The following is a 23,621-nucleotide window of genomic DNA, read 5'->3' on the forward strand; positions in this document are numbered from 1 at the left end:
AGTCTGGCCAGGACATCTCTCGGGATTAGGATGAAGGTTCGGGGTCCCAGGAGATGGTGGGGATGCAGCCAAGATGCAGCTCCAGTAGCCAGAGTCCCTCCTCCCCGGCCCCACCAAAGTCTCTTTCTTTAAGGACCCAAAAACAGAGCAGTGAGTGGAACAGTCCATCCACTCATTATTTTGTCCACTAATTAGGCCTACTTCACAACATGTTAATTTCGGTTCACTAGTTTCTGGTTCTACACTTTTCTTGTTTACCTTGCATGATCTTAACACAGTCCTTGAATTAGATCAGTATGCCCTTTTGTACGACTAATTTAGTCTGTCTCTCTTTCATACCTTTTCCCATCAACATTTGTTACTGTTTTTTGCACAACAGAAACTGAAAATTCTTAAACATGGAAAAACGTAAATACCAGCATTTGCTCTGTTGTAAAGACTAAAAAATAATAGAGATACATACTTAAGGCAGAATTTGATACTAACACAAAGCTTCCGTTGAATTCAAAAGTTTCCCCCCCGATGCTGTAGATAATTTAAAAGCGGCATCCTAGGACTCATTAGAATTTATACATTCATACAGAATATTTATTTAAATGATTTTAAAAGCTTATAGTAAGTTTAGGCCTTAACATAAATTGTCATAACTTCAGATTTAAACAGATGAATTTTTAAAAGGAAAAGTGTAAATAAAAATGACAATTTTTTTAGGTTATCAATTTGTATCTACACTGACAAGCAGTGTCCTCTGTCAGACTCATCAAGTACCCGCAGCTTCTTCAAATACAGAAGCTGCTCTCTGTTGTTGAAAGGGGCAATAACCTGCCCCACCCAGCAGTTGCGGCTGAAGCATACCATACCTGTGCTCCTACTCAGGGCACCACGATATACCCCTGCACAGTCCAACTATGGCATCTGGCAAGAGGACATCTGAGAACAGTACTGAGAGTACAGCTACACTGTTTTGTAAAACTCACATCAGTGAATGTCAGAGTCCAAGTCTACAGTCAGTAGACTTGTGCTCAGGCTAAAAAAACAGCAGTGTAGATATTCAGGCTCTGGCAGGAGTTTGGGCTCCTTGGTCTATCCCTGTAGCCACGCTGCCGGAGGCTTTAAAATGCAGCGTAGACTCACCCAGTGAGACTGAATCAATGCAGGCGTGGACTCTGTGGTGATTTGCAAATGAAACACTAGGCGGGCGAGGTAATATCTGTTATTGGATCAACTTCTGTTGGTGAAAGAGAAGCTTGTGAGCTTCCCCAGTGCTCTTCTTCAGGTCTGTGTAAACTCAAAAGCTTGTTTCTTTCACCAACAGAAGTTGCTCCAATAAAAGATATTATCTCACCCACATTGTCTCTCTAATACCTTGGGGCCAACATGGCTACAAACAACCCTGAATATCTTACAAATAAATCAGTCAGACGACACAGCTTGAAGCAGATACCAGGAGGCTCTGCTGTAGAACTCACACCCGCTCAGGTCTTTGTCCTCCCTAGATTTTACATCTTGAGTGAACAGGTTGCCCATTAACTCGAGAAAGACGACACCTTTGGCCTTGTCTGCATTAAGGAAAAGACGATTTACACACGATTTAGCTAACATGTTAATCTCTGCCTCCCTTAACAGGACAATTTGCATTGTAATCCATTGGCCTACGCTTAACAGTTTTACCAGCACAGCTAATGTGGTTAGGGGTGTGGTTTCCACTGAAATAATTAACCCGTTAAAAGCCCCTGTGTGGGCACACTGATAACAGCAAAATGTTGCTTTACCGCCTTTAGACACCGGCTATTATTTAATCCGCGTTAGCTCCTCTATTGGGCCAGCTGTACCAGTCTCAAGGACCTTCATGCCAACGCGGTGACGCCATTACCCGGCCGGGAACCTAGGGCTGACCCGACCAGGCACCACCACGTGCGAACCTGGTGCGCTCTCTGCCCCAGGGCCTGGCGCGGAGGCAGGTTACACAGGCGGGTCCTCAGGACACCGCACGGGCCGCTGTAGGGCCGAGCCGGGCCGGGCCGAGCCGAGCCACGCCACGCCACCCTGCGCTCACCCCTGACCCGCTCTCCCAGGGAGGCGCCGGCCCGGGCTGCCCCCGCCCCGCCATAGGCCCCGGGCCGCTCGGGCCCCAGCGCGGAGAGCGCCTGGCAGCAGCCGGAGCCTCCGTCCCGGACCATCCCCCGGCGCGAGCTCCCGCAACGTACCGCGCCGCTGCGAGGAGGGGCTGGGCTGGGGCAGAAAAGCGGCGGCCGCCGCTACTTTTGGAAAAACGCGGGGAGGGGAACCCCGCCCCCTGTCCCCTGCCCCGGACGTTCACGCTCCCGGCCAACAAACCGCCCCCGGAAGCGCCTCTCCTGACTCGCTTCCGGCGGGGCCCGAGCGGCGGCGGCGGTGTCCGGCCGCGGCGGGGCCGCCATGGGCAAGAAGCACAAAAAGCACAAGACGGAGAAGGCGGAATGGCGATCGGCCGCCGCGCCCCCCGCCTACAGCGGTGAGAGCCGGCGGCACGGAGCGGCGGCGGCGGGGCCCCTCGCTGCCTCCTCAGCCCGCGGGCGGGGACTCGCGGCGCCTGTTTCATGGCGGGGTCGGGCCTGGGCCGAGGCCGGCGCCGCCGCGGGGGGACGCCCCCCTTCCCCGGCCTTGCCGCCCGCACGGGGCGAGCGGGCGGTGCTGGGGCTCTCCCCTGGCTGCGCGGGGGCTGGCCGGCCCTGCTCGCCGGGGGGCGGTTTGCGGCTGAAAACGGAGCGGCAGAAACGGGCCTGATGAACGGCAGCAGCTGGCGGGCGGGGCTGAAGACCCCGGCGCTAGCCCCGAGCCCAGCTCACGCGTCAGGCTGCGGAGCCAAGCGATGAGCGTCGCCTTCACCTGCCCGACTAATACTGTACCTTCCCCAGGTACCAGGTGCGCTAGGGAGAGAGCCCCGCGGGGCCCCGTGGAGTCAGCGGGGCTCTGCATCGCCCTGCCCTAGCAGAGGCCAGCACCCCATTCACGCACTCTTTGGAGTGTCCCTGCCACCTCTGCTCACCCACCTTCTCTCTCTCTAACATCCCGGGTTCAGCGCGAACATGGCAAAGTGAAGCCTTCGTGCCTTCAGAAAAGGAGGACTTGTGGCCCCTTAGAGACTAACCCATTTATTTGAGCATGAGCTTTCGTGAGCTGTGTTTTCTTTTTGCGAATACAGACTAACGCGGCTGTTACTCTGAAACCTGTCTTCGTGCATTCAGGTGCTTAGCCCAGCTTCCCTCTATGGTCGATGCACATACTTTAGCTCCCCGGGAGCTGATGAGTTACCTGCACCGGTCAAAGAAAAATAGTTTCCCATAAAATATTTGGACTGTTATATTTAAAAGAACAGGTACACTAATTGGTGATAGAGCCTGAAGAAAGGAAGGAGAGATTGGGTAGCATTACTCCAAAGTAGATTGATTTAAATCAGAGCAGTTTAAATCACCAATTTTAATCATGCTTTAAATCAGAAAGCAGGAAACCTCGGCTTAAATCATCTGTCTTAATTGTGTTTTTGCATTTGTAATTTTAGTTCTTTTTCTGAAGAAATGTTGATTCTCATGGGTTGGTAACCACTAAAATGTGGATTTACAGCTAAAGATAGCTCTGCGCTAAAGTTGGTACTTTGTTTTGCTAGCTAGGACAACATGCTACATCTTTTCATATTTAAGCAATCATATAGGTTAACATACATTTAATCAGAGTCTTAAATTTTTCATTTTTTCTATTAGAAAATGGTGAATGTTGCATTTCTTATTTACTAAATTAACTTTTTACTTGTGATTTGTGACCGGCTGTACTGGTATGTATATTGGAATTCATTTTAAAATGCGCAAAAAGCATCTTATTTTCTTAATTTTAAAAATTGTCTTAAATGTGCTGATTATATAAGAAAAAATGTTTTATTAAAACGTTTTGCATTTAGCACTGATTTATTAAACAAAGGAAGTAATTAGTAAGTTGAGCTGGTTGTGTCTGGTCACTGTGTTCTTCGAGATTTTACAACAGGGGTTCTCAACCTGGGGGTCGGGACCTCACGGGGTCGCGAGCTGTCAGCCTCCCCCTCCAAACCCCACTTTGTCTCCAGCATTTATAATGGTGTTAAATATACTAAAAAGTGTTTTTAATTTATTGGGGGGGGGGTCGCACTCAGAGGCTTGCGATGTAAAAGGGATCACCAGTACAAAAGTTTGAGAACTACTGTTTTAGAAGTAAGGCCTGGTCTACTCTAAAAAAATTAGGTCCGTTTAACTACATCAGTCAGAGATGTGAAAATCTACATGTAAACAGTGCTAGGCAATGGAATACTTCTTCTGTTGACCTACCCACCTCCTCTTGGGGAGGTGATTGTAGTTTGTAGATTGTAGATTTACATTAATAGTAAAATCCTCCCATCTGTATAGGTAGTGTCTATGCTTAAATGCTACAGTGGCACAGCTGCTGCGTTTTAAGTGTAGATAAGTCCTAGTAGTTCTCCTCTCCTCACTTAATTTTTTTTCATAGGTTGGAAGAGGAAAACAAGCTTTCCTGCTTTTTCAATTCCCAATTGGTTTCTCAAGTTTCAGTGAACTAGTCATTTAACTGAACTAGTTGAATAATCTGAAAGGAAAATATTCTCTTGGCACCTGCAGAAAAGGATATTTGCTGTCAAAAGCTGGTTTAGCACTTTAGCAAACTCTGGTTCTAGGTGCTTAGCCAATCACTTCCAGCAGTTCAGTGAGCTGACTTTTTTTAAAACTTTGGTAGCAAACGTGCTGCCTAATATTAATTTTATTTAATTTTAAATTAATATAAGATCGTAAGTTTAGGCCCTAATATAGGTAATCAAAGTTTCAAATTTAATTTTAAATTTATTTTTAAAAACAAAATGTAGGTTTTTTTCTTTTTAAGTCATCGATTTCAATTAGTTCAAAACAAAAAACTTCATAAGTGTTAGTTATGATTATGTGCCATTCAAGAGAAGATGGACCATTGAACACAGCCATAAAAACTCTGGAATGCACAAACTAAAGATATATAAACGCTTTTGACACCAGTCTTTTTTTATCCAGTTCTCTCTTGGATTATTAACTGTACCATTTTCATTTCTGCTGTCCTGAGCCACTTTAAATAAGATAGTGAATTGAATTCATCTGACAAAGAATCAAGTAACTGCAGTTTACAGTCTTGGGTCTTTAAAAATGTTTTCAATTCTTTTGGCCTCACATGAACATAGTTTATTTGTTAGAAAGTTATAATCTATGGGGCAGGCATCAATAGCACAAAAAGGAATAATGAAATATTGGCTGTTTAGTGGTTCGAGAGGAAATTACTTAAGCAAATAGTTGAAATGCTGATCTAAAAAAAACAGTCTGTAAATAGTTGCCACAATATTTGTTTTTAATATAAAAGATTGATTTAATTTCTTGTCAGACAATGAATTGTGGGGATTCTTACTTTAGAAACTGTTAAATTCCTGGATCCTGCAAACATTTATACCTGTACTTTACCTTACTCAAGTGAGTAAAGCTAAGCATGTGTGAATGTGTTTTCAGGATTGGTACTCAATTACACAATTTTTCTGATGTTTTCTAGAACATAGCAGATTATTTTCTTGAATACTAAGGATTCATAAAAAATTATAAAGTGGCTAAGATCAAGTTTAAGGAAGCCAACATTTTTGTCTGTTTAGTACAGCTGTTTCCTACCTCAGATCTGTCAATTTAGGATTTTTTCTTTTAAAACTCCTTCATATACGTTTCACAGTAATTACGCTATATGCGAGTTTGCAAATGGAATTTTCAGTAGAATGACACTGTCTGATAACTATTATTGTTTACTGTGTAACTTTTGTGTGTGTTTATGAATTTTTTTTTACTATGCTTTAATTTAGATTATGTGGATAAACCGCTGGAAAAGCCCTTGAAGCTAGTTCTTAAAGTTGGAGGAAGCGAGGTCACTGAACTGTCAGGATCAGGGCATGATTCAAGTTATTACGATGACAGGTCAGACCATGAGCGAGAGCGACACAAAGAAAAGAAGAAGAAAAAGAAGAAAAAGTCTGAGAAAGAAAAGCATCTTGATGACGAAGAGAGAAGGAAGAGAAAGGTAAGCAATGGCTCGAGAATGCAGGGATACAAATCCACATTTGCTTGTCATATCTGAAAAGTGTCTCTTTCTCACATGAAAATGCACATTTCAGTTTAAGATACAGTTGACTGAGCTGCATAACTAAAACATAACGGTATTATTTCTTCCTTTCCACCACTTCTAATCCAACGAGGGGCCTTTTTGTACATTTTTATCTCATTCTTAAAAAAAAAAATTTTTTTTTTTGGTCCAAATTTTCTGTCGTCTTAAACAAGAGAGGGTTCTGTTTCACCAAATTAATTGCATTTGGAAGTTGGAGTAGGACTAAATCTCTAATAATGCAAATACTTATGCATGTGTTTTTAAATTTACTCATGTGAGTAGCCCCATTGAAGTCCTCTACAACTAGTGTAACTATTTTTTGATTTCTTCACTTGCCATCATCATCTGTGTATTTGTCACCTCCATGTCAGATGAGTTAATATGTTGTATGTGGGACTATCTTTAAAGACCACTTCAGTTGGTGCAGAATAGGACAGCCCTCTTGCTTAGCACAATGTTGCGCAGGATACTTGTTAAACCACAGTTTCAGATACTGCATTGTCTCCCTGTTAACATCTGAGGGCAGTTCAAGATGTTTCTTCATCTACAAAGCCCTATACGTGGGCTTGGCACAATTCAGTGTTTGATAGTTTTGACAGATATCAGTGTTTATTTTTCACCATTTTTTCAATTTTTATAAGTTTAAATTTTCACGTTTATAGGAAATTATGGGAGGAGTCAGACAATAACTAATGACAGTAGACCTTGAGATTCAGAAAGTTAAAACTTTATGAACTGTTAAAAAATAAATTGTCAACATCACATGTCAAAATATACAAAGTAAATATCCTTATTAGAGTTTGATTTAAGTCCTCAGGCTGCATGTATCTTTCTTTGTCTATGTGAAAATTTCAGTTAATTTTTATGGACTTTTTTTTTTGTTGGTTTGTTTGTGTATGATGAAATCAACATTTACGAATATTTACTGATTTAAAAAAACCTAATCCTTCCAAGCCTACCTTTGTGGTTTGGGTCCTAGTGACTGCTGCTCTCCCTGTTCTTCGTCAAAATATGTGATGTGGTCAGCTAACAGTCCTTAGATTTAATTACCCTTCCAGAGGTTCCCAGTATCTTAATGTTCCCTGAGACAACAGGAAGGGGCGTGTTCTTACAACTTATGAAACGTCTGTTTGCTCCTCACATATATGGAAGGTATTCATATGATAATTTGCAGAACAACGTAATGATTTTATTATAAATCTTTTACTGTATTACCCGCTAATCAGTCTTCATGACGGCTTGTCTACAATTGAAAATGTTGCATTTTTAAAATCTGATATGTTGCATCTCATTGGAGTTAGAAACAGGTGCTTTATTACATTGAGAATGGGAGAGTCCCAGCTTCTAAACTGAACCCAGCATGTGATTCTTGTCCTGGAAGTTCCTGATACGTCGGACTTCAAAACTAACATCCTTAGATATAGAAAATCTATTTTAGATCATGTTTAAAGGTTTCTGTGGCTCCCTTTGAGACCTGCACAGATACCCTTGATAACTAAGGCGCTTGGCTTTACCAAAAGGAGAGGGATTTAAAAAAAAAATAGTATAACCTTTTGTAAAACGCCTTAAAGCATTCCTAAAATAGCTCTTTTATAATGTACATAAAGTCCATGGTGTGTGATATAAAGATTTTATTGGCCCTCATTTGCAATAACCTGCATTTCTCACTTGTTTCTTTGCTAGTTGTAAATACCGTGGCTTTCCCAGACTTGTGCTACTGAAAGCTGTATATGTTGTACAAGATGAGACTGTCCTGTATTCCATAAACGGGCATGAAGTTAGTAACATCTGTAGTTAAGTAGTGTCAAAGCATTCTTCTTTTATTTGCTAAAATCTTTCTGAATCTTTTACCTTTCAGTTCTCCTAGATTCTTATAGGGCCTTCATCCCTGTAGTATTTGAAAACCTTCCAGTAGTGCATTAGGCACGGTGACTTGAATTATCTTCAACGTTTGTTTTCTGCCTGAGAGTGAATTTTTCTGGAAAGTTTGATCAAAAATGGATCAGAAATTCTTGAGAACAAGGCAATGGAAAAAATGGTTTCTGTTGTAGAAACATTTTTGCAACTTATTTTTGAACATCTCTATTACCACTAATTACCTGGGACTAAAAAACTGAAATTGCACAGAATAACAGCCATTAGGGAAGAAAAGTGTGTTGTGTTCTATAATGTGTTTTGTTTTTTTTACTTTGCTAAGTCACTATTTTCAGACCTTCATAATTAGCAGATGTGCAGTCTAAAGTTATGGAACCTTTTAACAGTGATCGATCCAAATGTTGTAAATGAAAGAGGGCTGCACTGAGCATGCATCGGTAAGCACTGTAGTAAAAAATGGGAGTGAGGCCGCCTAATTCAATACAAGATTGCTCATGTGCTATGGAGGCTTACAGGAGAAGATCTGTCAAATATCTCCAATCTTGCAAAGCATTTGTAGTTGCCTCTACTGTGGAGTTTGAGTTTCAGCATACTTACTCCATCCCAGTGCATACTGTCTTCTACTTACTGCACCAGACAATAAATGTGCAATGAACAAGGCAAAACTACGTGCTTCTTGCTTCATCTTATAGTTACTATGAATGAAGTATCACAGCTGACCAGTTAGGGCTTACAGAACTTTACAGTTAACTGTGCTCTTTCATTGTGCAATTATTTGTACACATTTTATGCCATTTTTTTCAGCAGAAGCATAGTAACTACCAACCGAAAAAAGTAGATGACTAGATACAGAAATGGAAATGATTTGCAGACAGGTGGTATAAGTAACAGAAATCATTTTAAAGAAAGTATGTATAAGGTTATGCTTTAAACCATAATTGTCCATCTTACAGTTCAGCACTAGGAGTCTGTTTTTTTTCCCATAGGGATTTGAAGAAACTATATATTTTTCTTTAAATTTCTTGACTTTCATAGGTGTCACTTGGATACTTAGTATTATTTTAATAAAAGGCTTTTGTATGAATATTTTATCTGAACCTGAACTGCCGTTTGTGAATGTCTTGTTTTAACTATCTCCTCTCATTGCTATATTAGGAAGAAAAGAAGAGAAAGAGGGAGAAAGAGCAGTGTGATACTGAGGGAGAAATGGATGACTTTGATCCTGGGAAAAAAGTGGAAGTTGAGCCACCTCCAGATCGCCCAGTCAGAGCTTGCAGAACTCAGCCAGGTAAGTGGCCAAGACTAGATGGGAAAACTGGAAAATTTAAATTTCCTAGTATGTTGTTTAAAATTTTTCATAACTGAGTGTTAAAATAATACTTCTGATAATATACTAGGATATTAAGTTTTCAAGCAGTATGTAGAGATTTCTGCTGAAATCCTTGGATTTCAGCAGATTTTCCAGGTTGGAAAGATACTGTATGAAAAGCAGTTATTCCTCTTAACACCTTTGGGGCTTGATGGGTACATTCCCAGGTGCCAGTTAGAAGTAAATTTTCAGTTAATTCTTCACAAGTTCACATCAGAGCGCATTTGCCTGTTTGAAATATTAAAAAAAAGGATATTTAAGTTTCATTCCTGTATTGCTGTTTGCAGTATGTGCACCAGAATAAGGTGAACTGCAGATACATGTAATTATTTAGATTGAACGTATAAAGGACCTGTGCATTTCTCTAACTTCCTAACATGACATGAAAATATAACCTATAATAACAAAATGCAAAGAGGAGCAAAAGAGCCAGAGATCCCACACCAAAGCAGTGATTCAGCATGAAACATAACAAAATCCCTGTCCATAAGCTCTCCCCAAGTCCCTCTTCCACCTCTAAATCATACCCTTCCCTCAGTGTCCTGTACAAAAATTGGTCTTTGCAATACGCCCTAAGTGTCAGAAAATTCACACTATTTTGGACCAGTACAGGAGCAAATCCACAGGCAAGGGAGAATGCCTCTCCAGCAGCAAGCTTTCTTTTCTAAATTGTCAGGCTTCAGTTCAAGCACCTACCTGATATTATTTGTGGCAGGCTCTCAAGTACACAGGTCCTAAGTCATTAAGTTATTAATTTGGCTTATATCACCTTAAAACCTTTTCAGGTGCCAACAGGCAGCTAGTGCATGTACCTGTAATGTGTGGTTTTTATCCCTTCTCACTATACAAATTCCTTTAGATCCTAGAGCCAATGCTCAATATTAAATTTAGATAATCTTTATAAGCCATTTTTTAAAATTCCTTCAGACTTCTAAATTCTTAGAAATCCTTTCCCAACAAAAACTTCAGGACAAAGGAATCTCACTCCTGAGTGTCCTGTTAACTTTGCTTAGGCCGCTTCCTTGAAAGATACTTCAGTAAATGTCTAGCAGAAATCTGGACCTGTATGAAAATTAGCAGGCTTCATTTCAATCTTCATAAGATTAGAACGATGGTTGTTGACAGGGCAAATTAAAGACTGGAACTATACTTATCAAGTGAGCAAATCAATATTGAGGAATTGGCAGGTTATAGGTGCTCCCTAAATTGAGGGTGTAAGCCTACTGTCAGGATGGGCCATAATCCTACAGGTAATTCACATTGACTGCCTCTGAACACGCTGGGGCATTGAAAGCCTGGCAAATTTGAAATAGATGACTGTGATATGTGTCCTGTAGGCTGCTCTTTTTCACCTGTCTAGAGATGTGGCTTCCCCAAACATTTCATTTGTCCTTCCTGTTCTGGTTGAGGAAAGGGGAGAGGGTCTCTGTTACCCAGGTAAGAAGTGGGTCTTAATCTGCTTTCCAGGAGAATTCAGAATATTGCTTGTTTAATTCTTGCAACTGCTAAATCTGTGTACCCTCCTTGAAGTGCACAATCATTAAGGGATCAGTGTGCACTTCATAGATTCATCTGTGCGGTAATTAAAATATACTTGTGTCTCTAGCTCCTGTTTTTGTTCTTTGTCTTAATTTTTTAAAAATTAACCCAAATCTTAGGAAAACTGAATGCAAAAATTTTTGTAAATGGAACACTAAGGTTGCACTGATAAAATGAAGTGAGGAAATGCAGAAATCAGCACTTCTGCAGCAATATCTGCACAGTCAGGTGTCACATATGAAATCATTTTCCTGTTACACAGATGCCTGAATATATTACTCCTTGTTGTTAAATACTTGCCATAAAATATGCAGGTTGTGTGTCATGTACGATGATGTAGCTGTACGCACCATAGTGTGTGTATTTCTTTTACTTCTATTCTGCATGAACATTTCTCATTTAATATAATTAAATAACATATAAGGAAATAAAGCTTTATTGCATGTCAGGAATAGATTTATTTTATGTGCTTTTGCTGCCCTTGAAATGAAAGACTGAGTGACTTCTGGAGCGAGTTCGGGCTGTAGGGCTACGTATTAAAGACTTGGTTAGGTATAAAACATGAACTTTGTTCTGAAGTAAATACTTTCATTCAACTGAACTTTATAAATATTTTTCACTCTCAAATTGCAGCTGAAAATGAGAGCACACCCATCCAACAATTATTAGAGCATTTCCTTCGTCAGTTGCAAAGGTAGGTCTGCATGTTATATAGGTAGATGGTAACTGATGCTTATTAACATGCTGCTTTAGAATCTTCTAATTTGGTCTTCATTTTGGGATGAATCATTTCAGACTGATTTATAATTTGGTTTATCGCCATTGCTACCTTACTGGAGCCAGAAAGAGAAACTATTCATGATTAACTGCATTTAGAAAAGTAGGAACTAGAAGTTTCCGTTGTCATTTGTAATTTGATTTTTGTTCTAGGGCCCTTTATGTACATTAATTACTTATTTTAGGGATTGGAAACCAACCACAAACTTTTGTTCCATAAAATGGAATAATCTCTGGTCAAATCTTACGATTTATTCTCTATCTGATTCAAATAAAAGTTCATAATTAATGAGCTGATAAATCACTGGTTAGGGGACGTTTTTGCATTTTATAATTTTTTTTGGAAGGTATCAGCTCTGTACAGTCCAAGTCTTTGAAAAATCACTAGTAGAACCTATTTTTTCTCCCTTCGTAATAAAACTATACATTTTAAATTTGAGACTATTAATCAGCTGTTAATTCTAAAACTAGTTGATCAGGAACACCACTCTGAATTAACTGCTTTAGTAGAAAGAAGAAAAATGCGAATCAAAAAGATGAAAACCAGAGTTACTCCTGCAAGGTGTTGTGACCACAATTTCTACTGATCTTTTGTTGTTTAAGGAAAACTAATACAAGTGAAGTGCAGAATGCATACCAGTAAATCAATAAACAAACAGTTTCAAGCGCTGACTTATAAATAAAAATTAGGGCTGTCAAGCGATTAAAAAAATTAATTGCGATTAATCACACTGTTAAACAATAATAAAATACCATTTAAAGAGTTTTGGATATTTTCTGCATTTTTAAATATAGTTGATTTCAGTTACAACACAGAATACAAAGTATACAGTGCCTACTTTATACTTTTTATTACAAATATTTGTACTGTAAAAAACAAAAGAAATCGTATTTTTCAGTTCACCTAATACAAGTACTGTGGTGCAATCTCTTTATCATGAAAGTTGAACTTACAAATGTAGAATTATGTACAAAAAACCCCTGCGTTCAAAAACAAAATAATCTAAAACTTTAGAGCCTACAAATCCATTAAGTCCTACTTCTTGTTCAGCCAATCGCTAAGAGAAACAAGTTTGTTTACATTTACAGTAGATAATTCTGCCCGCTTCTTGTTTACAGTGTCACCTGAAAGAGAACAGGCATTCGCATGGCACTGTTGTAGCCATCATTGCAAGATATTTGTGTCAGATACGCTAAAGATTCATATGTCCCTTCGTGCTTCAGCCACCATTCCAGAGGACATGCGTCCATGCTGATAACGTGTTCTGCTCAATAACCATCCAAAGCACTGTAGACCGACGCATGTTCATTTTCATCATCTGCATCAGATGCCACCAACAGAAGTTTGATTTTCCGTTTTGGTGGTTTGGATTCTGTAGTTTCCGCATTGGAGTGTTACTCTTTTAAGACTTCTGAAATCATGCTCCACACCCCGTTCCAATCAGATTTTGGAAGGCACTTCAGATTCTAAAACATTGGGTTGAGTGCTGTAGCTATCTTTAGAAATTTCACTTTGATACCTTCTTTGCATTTTGTCAAATCTGCAGTGAAAGTGTTCTTAAAACGAACAACATGTGCTGGGTCATCATCCAAGACTGCTATAACATGAAATATATGGCAGAATGTTGGTAAAACAGAACAGGAGACATACAATTCTCCACCGAGGAGCTCAGTCACAAATTTAATTAATGCATTATTTTTTTAAAAAGCATCAGCATGGAAGCATGTCCTCTGGAACTGTGGCCAAAGCATGAAGGAGCATACGAATGTTTAGAAAAACTGCCATATAAATACTTTGCAATGCCAGCTACAAAAGTGCCATGCGAATGCCTATTCTCACTTTCAGGTGACATTGTAAATAAGAAGTGGGCAGCATTATCTCCCATAAATGTAAACAAACTTGGTGTCTTAGTGATTGGCTGAACAAGAAGTTGGACTAAGTGGACTTGTAAGCTCTAAAGTCTTACATTGCTTTGTTTTTGAGTGCAGCTAGGTAACAAATAAAAATCTACATTTGTAAGTTGTACTTACAGGGTAAAGAGATTGCAGTACAGTACTTGTATGAGGTGAATTGAAAAATACTTTCTTTTGTTTGCCATTTTTACAGTGCACATATTGGTAATAAAAAATATAAAGTGAGCACTGTCAACTTTGTATACTGTGTTGTAATTGAAATCAATATGTTTAATAATGAAGAAAAACATCCAAAAATATTTAATACATTTCAGTTGTTTAAGAGTACTATTAAAACTGTGATTAATCACGATACATATCTTTAATTGTGATTGTTTTTGTTAATTGCTTGAGTTAACTGCAATTAATTGACACCCCTAATAAAAATATTTCCAAACAGACTAAATATTCTTAAATCAAGTCAAAATTCTCTCTCCCATATCAGCAGATGGATGCAGATACTTTTTTTTTTTAAGTGACAACTGGTGTTAATGACATAAAATGATATGTTATAAGGAGTAGTGATCATTTTCTTTCCTAGCATAATTATATATACTTTTTATTCCATTTTTAGGAAAGATCCTCATGGGTTTTTTGCTTTTCCAGTCACAGATGCCATTGCTCCTGGATATTCCATGATAATAAAACATCCCATGGATTTTGGCACTATGAAGGACAAAATAGCAGCAAATGAGTACAAATCAGTTACCGAATTCAAGGTGAAGTGATAAGAATTTGGTTACTTCAAAACATTTTCAATAAAAAACTTTAATTTGAGTGAGATTTTTAGGTGAAATTAATTCATGTCAGTCAGGCTTCTAACATGTCATTCACTTATAAATAATTCATCACACTTTTTTATATCCTGTTGGTAGGAGTGGGAACATACTGTATACTCTATAATCTGTCCTGCTGTCCTAGGGCAACTGCTAAGATTATTACAGACCAAGAATGTGTACTACCGATAAACTTACTGTGGTATGCAGGTCAGTGCTACAAGGAGATAACATTCAGAAAAAACATTCGAGAAGGACTCGTTTTAGAGAACTCCAGATGATTTGTTTAAATCTAGATTCGTTCGTTAGTGACCAAAAGGTGATGGTGCCCTTTGGAGGCACTTTGACTTATGTTAAATGATCGTGATGTTCTATGACATAAATGAAATGTGCTGTATGTGGAAATTTCAGCTCCGCTTTAACTAGAGAGCTGCTATTAACATCTCCATAATTCTTTGGCAGATACTTTATGTAAGGGCAGGTCTAAGCTAGAAGCGCTACATCAGTGCAGCTGCGCTGCTGTAGCGTGTCTGATGAAGACGCTCTGTGTCGACGGCAGAGTGCTCTCCTGTTGGCATAATTTCTCCAACTCTGCAAGAAGCAGGATCTATGTTGGGGGAGAGCATCTGCCAACACAGCGCCAGTGTGGACAGCGCTTAGGGTGCTGTAACTTGCGTTGCTCAGGGGGCTGGCTTTTTTTTAAGTTAGGTCGATTTAAGCAGTAATGTAGACCTGCCCTCTGACAAAGAATAATTCTAATTTTAGTTTGTATAATCTTTTTGTACAGTTAGTGTTTCTTTCTTTGATTATTGCCTTTTCCAAGGGATTTACAGTTTGAAATTGCCGGCTAGCATTGGCCCAGTTTCTTGGTTATTGATGGCTTGTTTTAGGGGATTTGAGGAAATGGCCTGTTTCACTCCCATGGGGTGTATTTTGGTTCTAGTTACCGGGAACTACATTGGTGGGGTTGCTTGCTCCACTGGTGATGGATGAAAACAAGATGTTCATAGTGATTCTTTTAGATCCATCAACTGCCTTAAATATCATTGTTCATAAGGTGGTATTGATGCATCTTTAGAACTTAATAGAGTTTGGTGGTGTGGCTGTTGAGTGGTTCTGTTCCTTGCTTTGAGAGGTCAAGGTGGTATTGGGCAAACAATTACTTGTCTTTCACAAAGGTGCTCCCACTCAGGGTTGCTCTCTTGTTCAGTGAAGTATGAGACCATTATGGGAGTTGGTAAGAAAGGTCTGGGTTGCAGTGTCTTCAGTGTACTAACACTTACCTTTTGTTTCTATCTCTTCCAACTCCACTGGTTCATTGGAATGAGCTATTCAGCATCTTAACAGCAAGATGTGGATGAGAGTTGGAAGGCTGAGTTTCAACACAGGCAAGACTGAAATAGTGGTTGTCGGCAGGGGGGAAGCCACCCCAGAAATTATGGCAATTATATCATGGCCCCCTATTAACAGGATTGTGTCTCGTTTGTTTCTGAAGTCTTCACCTGTGTTTCTTTTTGTAGCTCCAGTTTCTACTGAATAGTCTGGGAGTAGAGGTTGCCAAGTGTGTCATCTCCTGTACTTGACAAAGAGTTTGCATCTTTTTCTTTCAGATGTGGGTTTCATCACTGTGGTTCATACTTTGTCATCTCAAGGTTGTTTGTTTCAGTACATTCTATATTTCTTATGGGCATAGTCCCACATGGAAATTGTAGCTGGTGCAAAATGTGATGGTTCCCTTATTAAGTGTACAGAAAGCACATTATGCCAATATTCCATGATAAGCCCTGACTCGTATTTGATTTTGAGATGAAGTTTGAGCTGTTGGGATTTACCTATAAAGCAATAAATGTTCATTCTAGTTCTGTTTATAGGAGTGATCTCTAACTGCTGCTACACCAGTTATGATTATCTGAGGTACTTGATCTGAATAAATATTTCCATGTAAGAGAAGAGTCATTCAGAAACATACACGTCCACTAAGGAAAGAGAATGGGTGAGGGAGCCTGCGATAGCTTTGTTGCCAAGGAGTGGCGCTTATTCCAAGGCCAGTAGCTTAGGAAAAGATTTTTGTCCTCCCCATACAGCTCTTCAGAAGGAGTCATGTCACATAGAGCCCAGACTCCCTACCTTGTTTGCTCCTTCACTCGTGCCTTTGTTCACGGTCCCCCATTTCTGTCCCTCAAATTGTCTCTTTAATCGAAGAGGCTTGAGGCAAATCACTTAACCTCAAGTGGTCACAGCAGCTGTGACTGTGCCCCTCTGCTTCTTTAGCATTGTATTGATGGCTTTTGCCCTTGGTATCAGAGCAGGACTTTCCCAATCCCTGCCTTGAAACAGGAAATTAAGAAAAGAAAGATTTATTCTAATTTAAAGAGTTTCTTCTGAGATCAGAATCTGGTTAGGAGTTTAGGCCCAGATTTTCAAAGGTCTTTAGGCACTTAAAGATGCAGTTAGGCACTTAATGAGATTTTCAAAAGCACCTAAGTGCCTAACTCCAATTATAGGCACCTAGGGGCTTTTTTAAATCCCATTAGGCTCCAATCTGCATTTAAAAATGCCTAAACACCTTTGAAAATCTGGCCATGAGACTATAAACTCCAAAGGCTTGTTTTTCGAGAGGCATGGAATTCCTTGCACAAAAGTGCACGCACAGTTAGGGTATGTTCATGCACAAGTGACCAAGAAATTACGATTTGCATTGAGTAGCTACCTGATTTGTGTGCAGAGACTCATTTAAATCTAGTTGTTTGTACAGCCACCCTTTCAGTATTTAAGTGTTAGTGGGAGTTAGTCACCTTTGGCAACCAGTGCTATCAAGCTAGCTCTAATTTATCATGTCATGATCTAATTTAATGAAGGCCAAGGGACTTGAGTGTTTGCTTTGATTCTTGCTTTGCAAAACTTTCATATCCATTTCAAGTCTACAGAAGAATTTTTTTAAATAGTTCATGGATCTCATGTAAAACTGTTAGTAATACTTTCCATTGGGTTATTGTGAGAGAATAATAATGAATAGTGTTCTTTTTTTAATGTGCATGGAAAGGAATTGCACACTTAAAAGGCTTATCCAATTTATATCAGAATATGGCTTTGTTACTGATGCCTGTAGAGCAGTCCTGCAGTAAGAAGTAGCAGATTTTAAAGGGAACATGGAAAGCAAAAGAAGAAAATGTGTTTATGCCTTTTCTACTTTTTTTTTATTTTTATGATTAAAGGATGTGTGAAAGGTAGTTTCAAAAATGCTTTTACTTTAGAAATTCTGTTCTTCTGTACCCTGTTTCTCTCGAAAGACACTATAGAACTGGAATAGTAACATCAGAGATGTCATGCAATTAAACCAGAGTAAGAGAAGTGATTTTTATTCAGGCTGTTCTAAAATTCCTCGTTGCATGCTTTTGTTTACATCGTTTTAATTTAAATTGGAATAAATGATTGGGAGGGAAGGGAAAAATGTCTGTCTTAAAGATTCAGTGACACACAAACCTTCAGTTAAGGAGTGAGAGAGCTCACAATACAGATCTGTGATTACTCCATTCCATCAGTGAGTCCGCCTGGAAAATCAGGGAAAACTAGACTTTATATTCCAGCTACTTCTGAGTTTAAAAAATGAACAAGGAAAAAGTTGTGTGTGCATAAATAAAATTTAACCTTTCGGGACAGCACTGAACATCATAAGGAAGCAAAAAAGGTGCAACCCTTTGCAAGTCACTTTTACTTCATATTCACTTAATGTCCTTGAACACTTCTTGGTGTTCTCAAAATGTCTTTGCATTGAATGCTTCTTAATGTGGCTGTCTTCACAGGATGTTATCTGGAGCTCTTTCTTATGTTCAGTTATTGAAGGAGGTATGAAGTTTTAGCAACTCTTGTGTTTTGTGTTTTTCAGGCAGATTTTAAACTGATGTGTGATAATGCAATGACGTACAACAGACCAGATACTGTGTACTACAAGCTAGCCAAGAAGATACTCCACACAGGCTTTAAGATGATGAGCAAAGTAAGAGATCTATTAAAAACAAAAAGCAGAAAAGATTGGTTAAACTGACAAGGACTATAATCAGTCATAGTGATAAACATTATTTCATCCATCTGTCATTAATTATAGCAGTGCACACCCGTGCTGCTATATTTAAGGGCTTGTCGGCATTTCCATTATAACCCCCCTTTCTTTTAGGTCCTGATTATGCACCACTGAAATCAGTGGGAGCTTTGCCACTAACTTTAATGGGAGCAGAAACAGGGCCTAAATCTATATAACCCAACTATAAAAATTTGTTTCAGGCTGAAACTTTGGACACAAGGTTTCACTTGAGAAACAAATTTCATTTACCCTATTGATTTTAAAGGAGCTGAGCTTTTTTTAAAAAGTTTTGACTGTGAAAAGATAGTGGATTTGAGGGAATTTTCCCATGTCTATTACTCTAAAATAGTTGTTAATGTGGACTAGTGTTTACAGGCTACCTTGCATGTGTGTTGCAGTTCAATTATGGTAAGTCTATATGTAAAAGAGGCAGCTATATCTACATGTGTAGTTCTTATTTGTTTCTTGATAGTCGGGCTGAGAAATTCTGGTGCCATGCTACCATGACCAAATCATGTTGCATCACCATTGGAAGTTAGACAATAGGAGCAAAATAAGGCCATGGCCATTCCCATCCCATCCCATTATCATAGCATCTTGGCTATGAGGGAAAGGTAAAGTCCCTGCCGCTCTGTCCTTTCTGATTCTAGGAACGGCTGTTAGCTTTGAAGCGCAGCATGTCGTTTATGCAGGACATGGATTTTTCTCAGCAGGCAGCTCTTTTGGGTGATGAAGACACAGCTGTTGAGGAACCTGTTCCTGAAGTCGTTCCTGTACAAGTAGAGACTACCAAGAAATCCAAAAAGCCAAGTAAAGAAGTTATTAGGTAAAGGTCTTAATGGAAATGCATACTGCTTTGTGGCAGCTATTGTACTCTCGATCAATGCAGCAGGCCAGGCTTGGGTAAGGAGTAGGGTTTTTTAGTTTTGTGTTTGATACTTGAAGTAATACAATGTTAACATGAAATTTGATCATGCAGTAGTTTCACAGCTTGATGATTCCAAATCTATTACAAACCATATTGCTTCTAAGGCTGAATATACCTCCCTCTGCAAACTAACCTGACATGGCTGTTGATGAATAGATAAATATTTTCGCCTCCTCTTTTACATGCTCTAAAATTGAGATCTGACTTTATTTTAATGGTGGCTTAAAGCCTCTGTCACTTTTTATCATCACATTTCCCAAAAGTTCTTGAAGTTGTAGAAATAGTTCCTGTGAATAATGTCAAAACCTACTGAGAAATTTTGAACTTCAAGTTTTTAAAGGATGTCTGTTTTGACACCAATGTTATGAAATAGATGTTGCAAACAAAAGTCCAAAATTAGTAAATAGTAGTTTTTTTTAAACTGAATGTTTGTGTATCCCTTTAAACATGTTTTATGAGGCATTTTTTCTTTTCCCCTCTTGTTTATAAGGGTCTTTTTATCAAAGGAAACAGTAAAACTAACAGTTTTGTCAAATGAACAGAGTAAACACACTAGAAAAAGTAGTAAACTTTTTTGCAAACATTTTTCAGTTAAGGTAATCTTGCCTATTATAATTAGTAACTATACTAGGTTCAAAATTTCCAGTCAACTATTGCTTTTTTTCCAAGTTTATGGTGTCCCTTTAAATATTAAAAAAACTTAGAATATAATCTGCCACAGCGATTTTTGGAACAGACCTGGTGATTGACAGCTCTGGTAATCATCGTTAGTGTCTAATGGAAGAAACAGATTAATTTAGCAGTTCTGTCTGTGTGCGTTTGAGAGAGACACAGAGATGTGGGGTTAAAAATAGACCTCTTCAAATGTTTGAGTGTTTGCATTGACTGGAATTATTATACAGTAGAACCTCAGAGTTCTGAGCATCTGAGGTACGAACTGACCGATCAACCACACTCTCTCTTTTGGAACCAGAAGTATGCAATCAGGCAGCAGCCAAGACCAAAAAAAGAAGCAAATTCAGTGCTGTACAGAACTGTGTTAAATGTAAATTACTAAAAAATAAAGGGAAAGTTTTAAAAAAAGATTTGACAAGGTAAGGAAACAGTTTTTGTGCTTGTTTCATTTAAATTAAGATGGTTAAAAGCAGCATTTTTCTTCTGCCTAGTAAAGTTTCAAAGCTGTATTAAGTTAATGTTCAGTTGTAGACTTTTAAAAGAACTACCATAAAGTTTTGTTCAAAGTTATGAAAATTTCATAGTTGTTAACAACCTCCATTCCCAAGGTGTTTGTAACTCTGAGGTTCTACTGTAGTGGGAGAGAGTTGTACAACAGTGTAAGTGCTAGTGCTTTCATTCATAAAACTGGTTTATTTTTCATGGGCTTCTTGATGGAATTGAGGAGAATAAACTGGAAGTAGAATTCTGTTAATGGGAATACAAACTCAACATTTACATACAAAATAAGGAGGAGCACCTTCATTTAGGTTTGTACAGTGCCCGGCACAATAGGGCCCAAATTCTGATTAATTCTTACGGCCCCCATTACCATAGTATCTGAGGACTTCGTAGTCTTTAATTTACTTATTCTCAAAACACAGGCAGTCTATGGCAGAGCAGGGCATTGAGTCTCCCAGGTTCCAGGCTAATGCCTTGACTACTGGACCATCCTTTCTTTTGGTGCTCTACCAAAGTATAAACTCAGATAACTGAATTACTAGTCTCAAATTCCATCCAGGAGATCAAATTCTGAAGTGGTTTGCACCTTCTCCTGGTCCCCTCAATGTTTATATAACTCCCTTGGGCTTAATTACTTACATCTTGCACAACCTGAAGGGCTTGATCGTGTACCATTAAGGTCAGCAGGAGTTCTTCTGCAATGGGAGCAAAACCAGAACCTAAAGATACATGTTTGTACAGCCATGACTCATGATAAAAAAGGTGAGAGGGAACCCTTTAGGTTTTTTTCCAGTAGAATGTTGTAAAGTAAATTTTTTTAAAAAAATTTAAGTTTTAAGTTCCATTTTTCAAAAGTAATTTAAGCATTTAGAATCCTAAGTGCCTGAGTCACTTTTGAAAATGTCACTGATCAAGTTTCCTGAACAGAAGTGTAGAAATTTGACACACTCAACATTGGACGGAGTCAGAGAGACCTAAGCTTTTAATGTTTTTAAACAATTAGTTAATGGGATATAATATTATCATTAGGGCTATCAAGTGATTAAAAAGAATACAATATCAAGATAACAATAATAGAATACTATTTATATAAATATTTTTGGATGTTTTCCATTTTTTCAAATATATTGATTTCCGTTACAACACAGGATACAAAGTATACTGTGCTCACTTTATTTATTTTTTATTAATATTTGCACTATAAAAATAAAAAATAGAATTTTTCAATTCACTCAGGACAAGTACTGAAGTGCAGTCTCTTTTTATCATGAAATTTGAACCTACAAATGTAGAATTATGTGCAAAAAAAACCCCTGCATTCAAACATAAAACAATGTAAAACTTTAGAACCTTCAAACCCACTCAGTCCTACTTCTCGTTCAGCTAATCGCTCAGACAAACAAGTTTGCAGGGGATAATGCTGCCCGCTTCTTGTTTACAGCGTCACCTGAAAGTGAGAACAGGCATTCGCATGGCACTGTTGTAGCTGACATTGCAAGATATTTACGTGCCAGATGCACTAAAGATTCATATGTCCCTTCATGCTTCAACCACCATTCCAGAGGACAAGCGTCCATGCTGATGATGGGTTCTGCTCAATAATGATCCAATGCATGTTCATTTTCATCATCTGAGTTAGATGCCATTGGCAGAAGGTTGATGGTTTGTTTTGTTTTTCTTGGTGGTTTGACTTCTATAGTTTCTGCATCGGAGTGTTGTTCTTTTAAGACTTCTGAAAGCTCCACACCCCGTCCCAATCAGATTTTTGAAGGCACTTCAGACTCTTAAATCTTGTGTCAAATGCTGTAGCTATCTTTAGAAATCTCACATTGGTACCTTTTTAGCATTTTGTCAAATCTGCAGTGAATGTGTTCTTAAAATGAACAACATGTGTTGGGTCGTTGTCCGAAACTGCTAAATAGTCCGAAACTATTAAAAGGAAATATATGGCAGAATGTGGGTAAAACACAGAGCAGGAGACGTACAATTCTCCCCGAAGGAGTTCAGTCACAGATTTAATTAACGCATTATTTTTTTAATGAGTGTCATCAGCATGGAAGCCTGTCCTCTGGAATGGTGGCCAAAGCATAAAGGGGAATACAAATGTTTAGTATGTCTGGCACGTAAATACCTTGCAGTACCGGTTACAAAAGTGCCATGCGAACGTCTGTTCTCACTTTCAGGTGACATAAATAAGAAGTGGGCAGCATTATCTCCTATAAATGTAAACAAACTTGTTTCTCTTAGCTATTGGCTGAACAAGAAGTAGGACTGAGTGGACTTATAAGGCTCTAAAGTTTTACATTGCTTTGTTTTTGAGTGCAGCAATGTAACAAAAAAATTTGTCTGTAAGTTGCACTTTCATGATAGAGATTCCACTACAGTACTTGCATGAGGGGAATTGAAAAATACTATTTCTTTCTATCATTTTTACAGTTCAAACATTTGTAATAAAAATAATAAAGTGAGCACTGTACACTTTGTATTCTGTGTTGTAATTGAAATAAATATAATTAAAAATGTAGAAAAACATCCAACATATTTAATGCATTTCATTTGGTATTTTATTGTTTAACAGTGCGATTAAAATTGCAATTAATCACAATTTTTTTGAATTAATCACGTGAGTTAACTGTGATTAATGGACAGCCCTAATTATCAGACAATCAAGGATATTTTGCTCAATATCGTATGAACCTGTGAACTTTTGCGTTTTTCTATAAATGGGACTTCTGGAATATTTTGCCTTCTATACATCCCATTTGAATTTGGGCCACTAGGTTTAAGGGATTCTGTACTGATGTATCTTGCATGCTGAGTGATTGGAAGGATCACAGAAGGGGAAAAAAGATTGGTGTAAGTAGGATGACATGAATATTGGTGTAAGGAAATCTAACTGTGGATTTGATTTAAATCATGATTTAAATCTCTAGTCAGTAAGACTTGATTTAATCATGAATTTCTTCA

The 23,621-nt window shown here is 38.6% G+C and overlaps 2 protein-coding genes across 16 annotated transcripts in view; one reads left to right on the forward strand and one right to left on the reverse strand.

Moving 5' to 3' along the window:
• The window catches only part of TRIP13 (thyroid hormone receptor interactor 13), a 45,383-nt gene extending 43,067 nt beyond the window's left edge, over positions 1–2,316 (reverse strand). For 4 of the 8 annotated variants that reach the window (XM_073332573.1, XM_073332575.1, XM_073332574.1 and 1 more), the window contains exon 1: positions 2,208–2,316. The gene's annotated coding sequence lies outside the window, so the exon portion shown is untranslated. The other 4 variants (XM_073332578.1, XM_073332577.1, XM_073332571.1 and 1 more) reach the window with 4 other exon arrangements.
• A 26-nt stretch (positions 2,317–2,342) lies between these two features.
• The window catches only part of BRD9 (bromodomain containing 9), a 56,745-nt gene continuing 35,466 nt past the window's right edge, over positions 2,343–23,621 (forward strand). For 2 of the 8 annotated variants that reach the window (XM_073332563.1, XM_073332564.1), the window contains exons 1-7: positions 2,343–2,494; positions 5,882–6,096; positions 9,211–9,343; positions 11,597–11,657; positions 14,268–14,412; positions 18,356–18,466; positions 19,201–19,376. In XM_073332563.1, coding sequence (XP_073188664.1) covers positions 2,419–2,494; positions 5,882–6,096; positions 9,211–9,343; positions 11,597–11,657; positions 14,268–14,412; positions 18,356–18,466; positions 19,201–19,376 — 917 coding nt within the window. In that variant the 5' untranslated portion in view covers positions 2,343–2,418. Of the gene's footprint in view, positions 2,495–2,522; positions 2,898–5,881; positions 6,097–7,870; positions 7,974–9,210; positions 9,344–11,596; positions 11,658–14,267; positions 14,413–18,355; positions 18,467–19,200; positions 19,377–23,621 lie in introns of those variants that run through there. The other 6 variants (XM_073332566.1, XM_073332568.1, XM_073332567.1 and 3 more) reach the window with 4 other exon arrangements.

The sequence above is a fragment of the Lepidochelys kempii genome, chromosome 2, assembly GCF_965140265.1.
Source record: "Lepidochelys kempii isolate rLepKem1 chromosome 2, rLepKem1.hap2, whole genome shotgun sequence".
Taxonomy (NCBI): Eukaryota; Metazoa; Chordata; order Testudines; family Cheloniidae; genus Lepidochelys; species Lepidochelys kempii.